Source organism: Myotis brandtii, unplaced genomic scaffold (assembly GCF_000412655.1).
Source record: "Myotis brandtii unplaced genomic scaffold, ASM41265v1 scaffold634, whole genome shotgun sequence".
Classification (NCBI taxonomy): Eukaryota; Metazoa; Chordata; class Mammalia; order Chiroptera; family Vespertilionidae; genus Myotis; species Myotis brandtii.
In genome coordinates this window covers 1890601-1896955 of record NW_005370427.1, presented here as the reverse complement: position 1 = coordinate 1896955, position 6355 = coordinate 1890601, and the positions used below count along the sequence as shown (strand labels likewise).

Genomic DNA, 6355 nt, shown 5'->3' with positions numbered 1-6355 from the left:
TTATTCAGGGTGAGGAGGAGAAGGGCAAGGTCAAAGGTCAGGGAGGCCAAGTGCAGCCACCACCTGTTTTTGTAAATAAAGTTTTATTGGAACTCAGTCTCACTCATTCATTTACGTGTGGCCAGAGTGGACTGGTTGCTACAGAGACTGAGCCTTTCCAGAGAAAGCCTGCTGATCCCACAAAGCTGACCCACCTCGGCCTGAGCGATGACTATTGAAGCTGGGTGATGGATTTGTGGGGTTAATCCTGGCATTGTTTCCTTTCATGCACGTCTGAAATGTCTCATAACAAAGAAGTTTAAAACAAAAACAAACAAACAGGAAGACCTGGATTAGGATTCTTCAGTCTGCCTGCTTGAATTCCCAGTCAGGGCACATGCCCAGGTTGCAGGCTCAATCCCCAGTAGGGGGCATGCAGGAGGCACCCCATCAATGATTCTCTCTCATCATTGATGTTTCTACCTCACCCTTCCTCTATCTGAAACCAATAAAAAACATATTTTTTTTTTTAAAAGGCCCTCTCTGCCCTGGCAGGGGTGGCTCAGAGGTTAGAGTGTCGGCCTGTCGAGGGGTCAAGGCACATTCCTGGGTTGCAGGTTCCATTCCATTCCTGCCCCCAGTGGGGCAGGTGTGGAAGGCAACCAATCATTGTGTCTCTCTCAAATAAATGTTTCTCTCCCTTTCTCTCCCCCACGCCCCACTCTCTAAAAATCAATGGGAAAAATAAATATCCTCACTCCTTGGGTGAGGATTTTTTTTTTTTTAAAAAAGGCCCTTGCCTGGCCGGTATGGCTCAGTGGTTGGGCAGCGACCTATGAAGCAGGAGGTCACAGTTCAGTTCCCCGTCAGGGCACATGCCCGGGTTGTGGGCTGGATCCCCAGTGGGGGCATGCAGGAGGCAGCCCATCAATGGTTCTCTCTCATCATTAATGTTTCTGTCTCTCCCTTTCTCTCTAAAATCAGATTTTAAAAGGCCCTCTCTTTCCTCACACTGCTGGTCACTGCTAGTCCTGAAGACATGAGGACAAATGTGGTTTACATTCCAAAGCTCCGCTGGGGAGGGATGTTTACAAAACATTCAGGTGTTTCTCCTTCCCTGGCACAGCTGGGCAGGCGGGGCTCTGGGCACCGCAGCCCGCCCCGCCCCTCCCCCCACCCCTGGGGGCTCCTGGGCTGATGGGTCACCCAGCTTATTCACTGTTGCCATCACCACCACTGAGCCCTCTGCTCAAAGCCACTGACTCCGGAGAAAACTAGTCACAAAGACCCGGCTGTCAGCTGACAGTGACTCCTGTGCAGCCAGAGCGTTTCCAGACCGTGAGGCTGCAGGGCCCAGGACGCTGCTCCCGCCAGACCCGCTGACCCCACCTCGGACCCTCAGCCGTCCCCATGCTGGGAAGCGCCGAGCTGTGCTTCAATGTGGACCATGGCTACCTGGAGGGGCTGGTGCGAGGCTGCAAGGCCGGCCTCCTGACCCAGCAGGACTACCTCAACCTGGTGCAGTGCGAGACCCTGGAGGGTGAGCTGACCCCAGCGGTGGCGGGAAGGGCTGCGAGAAGGGCTGCCGCGGGGGGAGCAGGGGAGGGCGGGTCCCAGCCGGAGGCCAGAGCGGGTCCTCCTCCAGGGCCAGGACCTCAGGGGTCCTGAGCTTGGACCCAGGAGACAGTTAATCTCCTTGTTCAGGATTCTCTGCATGAAGTGTGCACTTCCTTCCCTTACGAACGTAGGGGCTTTGTCACCAGTAGAAAGTCAGTATTTTCAGATGCTGGCAGTTCTGCCGGAGTTTGAAATACCACTGTTTTCCCTGTTTCAAAACCACGGGGAACGGCCCTCCCTTCAGCCCTGGCCTCCACTGTCCAGCAGGAGCACAATGCCGTACATGTCTTGGTAACTGTGCTGTAATGTATTTGGTTTCCTTTGAAGTCCTACCTGTTTCACTCTGCATATCTGTAGATATTATTTGGATAAAGACATCCCCAAATTGCCCAGGGATCGATGGCAAAAAAAAAGCTCCGAGCCTCGGTCCAGAGAATGGCACTCCCTCCCAGTTTCCCAGCCTTGCTGACAGGAGGGTTTTCTGGGTTTGTCTCTGCTGCTTACAAACAGCACAGAGGCCTGAGGTGAGCCAGCGGGCGCGTCGGCCCTGCAGGTGCCGTGGAGACCTGGGCTCTCGTTCATAAAGTGCGATGGTCACGCCACTCAGTCCAGATGTTTGGAGAAATAGATGAGTTGTCGGTGGGAGAATGTTGTCAGAACGGGAAACACTCTGCAAAGGGAAATTATCTGTGTTTTGAAACCAGTGGGTTGAGGTCTGGTCGACATGGAAAGCTGTACATGTGTGTTGCAGACAACATGAAAAGCTGTACATGTGTGTTGCAGACAACGCGGTGAGTTTAGAGATTAGTGTCCACCTGTGAAACCACCGCCACCTCTGCCACAAACCTGCCTCACTCCACACGCTTCCCCCTTCATCTTCGTCATCACTATTATGACTGTTATTGTTGGGGGTGTTAAGGACAGGCTCCGGGCTGCACTGTAGATCCCCACGACCTGCTCCTCTTGTAAAACCGAAACTCTCTGCCCTTCGACACCTCCCAGGCCCCCTCTCCGGAGATTATCTCTAAGCTACAATATTTTCAAAACCTTATCGAAGACATCACATGGTACAGTATTATTATTCTTAAAAACAGCTACTCACTCATTTCAAAACACACTTATAAAATCAGTACTGGGTGTGTCCATAAGAAGGTGCTTTAAAGCTTCCAGATTATTCTAGAAAAAGCAAGAAAGCTGCAAGGATCCAGACTGCAAAAGCAAAGCGGAAGAAGGTGAAGGTGACTTTGCAGGCGGCTGGGGAGGGGAGGGGGGGACCTGAGGTCGGTCACTTGTGGATGGTCTGACCAGTCGGAGCCGGTGGAGGCCCAGCCGCCCAGGAGAGATGCACATCTCCTTTCATGGCGATGGGAACAGCCGGGAACAGCTTCCAGACGCCAACTAATGCTGTTGGCTACAAATAATAAACATGACCCCAGCTCCTAGTCACCTCAGCATGTTATATGAGGAGTGGGGGCACTGAGGGGTCTCATGTATCGAAAATCTGCATAAATTGAGGTAGAAAAAAATTAATGGACATGGCAGAATGAGAGCTTCTGAGAGAAGTCATTTGAATAAATTCTATTTAGTTTTCAGTCAAACTTTCAAATGGGCTAAGAAATGCAAATTTAAACTCAGATACAGAAATGTCTTCAGGATACACAACCAGGCGTAGGCAGCTCTCTAAAGAATGCCAAGAGGAACCGCCCTCGGCCTCAGCTGGGGGAGAAGGGAAGGTTGCAGACAGGCGACCTGAAGAATGAACCTCCTCAGTGAAATGCACACGGTGCACACGCAGAACGCCCACCTGGTGTCGGGGGAAGGGCCCGAAGTCATCCCTAGAGTCCCACGTGAGGGCCTCTACGTCCCCCGTGGCTTCTTGTCTTTGCATCTCATGTGTCTCTCTTTCTTTCCTCCTAATAATATATTTCCCACCATTTTTGCACAACTATGTTTGAATCCGTGCCAATCAACTCTCTGCAGCTCCCAGGAATATCAATGTGATCATGAAACTGCGGGTCATGAGTGCTGAGGAGATCAGTCTAAACACGACAAGGGTCTCACGTCCTGGGCTAGGAGCCGAGGACCAGCGGCCGTGACTAACCAACCCTCCTGCCGTCCTCGGAGGGAGGACAGGTCTGTGTCTGAGCTGGGTTCGGGTCCATGACCAGGTCCCGTTTGTTCACAGCTCCACTGGACATAGAAACTGTGCCCTCCTGGTTATGTCACAGACTGTTGGTTGTAAGTAACGTGAATGGCAGTGCACCTGTTGCATCTGAGAGAACCCCAGCCGCCTGCAGCCGCCCTATCAGACAGAAGTTAAGGACTTTGGGATTTGTTTGCTTTTGCATACGATATGCACCATGAAATGGTGGATAAACGAGATTGGGGGTAACAGCATCACAAGAGTACTGTGTGCTGAAGCAGACACTTTCTAGAAAAGAAAAGCTAACTTGGCAAAAATAAGTCCTCTAATCTTTAAAAAAGAAGTGTCCCGATATAAGCATATCATTGTTTTTTATTGATTTCAGAGGAAGGGAGAGGGAGAGGGAGAGGGAGAGGGGGAGGGAGAGGGGGAGAGAGAGAGAAACATCAATGATGAGAGAAACATCAATTGGCTGCCTCCTGCATGCCCCCTATTGGGGATGGAACCCACAACCCGGGCTGGGAATCGAACCTTGACCTCCTGGCTCATAGGTCCACACTCAACCACTGAGCCACACTGGCCAGGCCTCAGCGTATTGTTTTTAAACCACTTGCAAGGAGCACATAAGGGTTCCAGTGGGTTCGGAAGCGAGGAAAGTCCAGACAAGCCCTGCAAAGCCCTGGCTCGTGTTTGTGCAGAACTGTGTGCGTGTGGCCAAGCACTCATCTGCTCCAGGCTGCCCCTGAGAGACGGAGCTGAGCCGCCGGGGGCCTCTGACTCAGCCCCTCCAGGGCCAGGAGAGGGAGCTGGGCCGGGTCTGCTTGGAGCTGCGTTCTTTACGAGAGACTTGAACCAAATAGCAACAGCGAAGGGTAGATGACCCCCTTGTCTACCCAGAGACCACGGCCTCTGCTGGCTCCGCAGCGTGGCTCCCCGGGGGTCAGAGGCCGGACTGCAGTCCATGGCCTGCCAGGCAGCTGGCCCCTGACCCAGCTGTGCAGGAGCGCCTCCGGCTTCTCATGGCAGCGCTCTGTTTTCCTCCGATTGTTAAATTATACATAAGACTTGTAAACATCCTTTCCCCTTCAGAAAAGACAAGGCGGTACAATGAGCGCTTCAGGGCTCTGGAATTCAGTAATAATCGTTTTTCTAAAATAAACGGGTGAGGTGAGAGGACTCGACCAGCCGTCACGGGACATGTGGTCCGAACTGTTTGGAAGGGACGGCGAGGAGCAGGTTAAATCCCACAACAGTGACGTCCCGAGAAGGGACAGGACCTTCATTCCTTTTCAGCGGTGCCTTCAACAACCCCTAGGAAGCTCCTTCTCCCTGCAGCCAAGGAAGTGCAGGTAGAAAAGGAATGTCCCTCCCCTGGTTGGGTTGTTCAGTGGGTTAGAGCATCCTCAGATAGGCCAGGTTGTGGGTTCTATCCCTGGTCAGGGCACATAGAAGAATCAACTAATGAATGCACAAACAAGTGGAACAACAAATATCTCTCTCTCTCTCTCTCTCTCTCTCTCAATAGATTAAAAAAAATTTTTTTTTTGAAGGTATAGTCCGTGCCCTAAAAGGGCTTTTATGCTAGAGAAGAAAATAATATCCCTGAAATGCCGTCTCCCTGGCCTACGCCCGGTTTCCAGGGAGATCACAGATTTCTGAGGATGTTTTATAAATTAAATCGTAAGAATTCCTGGGGCTCCCTGAGGACCCTGAACTGCAGTGCATCTACAACAAGAATTAGTCTCTGCTAGGCTCTTGAATTCCTGAAATAATTCTTCCCATTTCATGGTTATGGTTAGTGGTGTTTGAGATGTGATTCCAAATTTTGGGGGACAGTCAGTTGGAAAATGCCAATGAGATGGGTGGGGGAGGGGAGTTGAGCTGGGGAGCCATTCTGGGCCCACAGAAAGGTTAATGAATTACTGATAAGGAAAACTAAAGCATGTGGGTGGGCTGGAGCCAGCTGGCTCCGAGACTGGACTGCCTGGAGATAAGGCTGGAATTTGGGCCTTGAAGGTCTGATCGCGGGGCTTTGAGATGCTGAATGAGAGTCAGATACTTGCTGCTTGACACCAGGAGCGGGTTATTTCTCTGGCCTCCGTTTTCCCCTATGAGATGGGGTTATGTTAAGATTAAGAGACAACGTCTGTTAAAACCGTCCTGTCTGCGAAGAGTCCATTAGGAGGTGGCCACAGTGACAGGCGGCCACCCGGGTTCTGAACCACAGGTGGAGGGTGAGACTCAGAGGCCATCATGGAAATGCAGGCGATGTGGGGTGGGTGATAAGACCCCAAAGAGGACGATGCTTCATCGCTGTAAGCAGCGGTAAATGAGCAAACACGGGGAAGAAGTCGGGTTTCATAGACATTGATATACATATTAAAATCAGAGTAATTGTAAGACATGATGGTCAATTCCAATATTTGGTTGGAAAAAAATCTGGTTTAGAGAGTAAAAACCACAGTTCATAGACAACTGAATCAAATTAATTTGGGTGTAGAGGCTACAAGTGAGAAGAAAAAGGAATTAATATTACAGTGGCTTCTACACGCTGGCTCCTCACCGCCATCTGGTGTAATCCTCACCACAACCCCACAGCGTGGGTTCTGTACCCAT

At 51.1% G+C, this 6355-nt stretch overlaps 1 protein-coding gene across 1 annotated transcript in view; it reads left to right on the top strand.

The window, feature by feature from the left end:
* Positions 1-1159: 1159 nt before the first annotated feature.
* The window catches only part of ATP6V0D2 (ATPase, H+ transporting, lysosomal 38kDa, V0 subunit d2), a 30420-nt gene continuing 25224 nt past the window's right edge, over positions 1160-6355 (top strand). Inside the window, exon 1 of the mRNA XM_005880355.2 lies at positions 1160-1519. Within this exon, the coding sequence (XP_005880417.1) occupies positions 1390-1519 (130 nt within the window). The 5' untranslated portion in view covers positions 1160-1389. The remainder of the gene's footprint in view (positions 1520-6355) is intronic.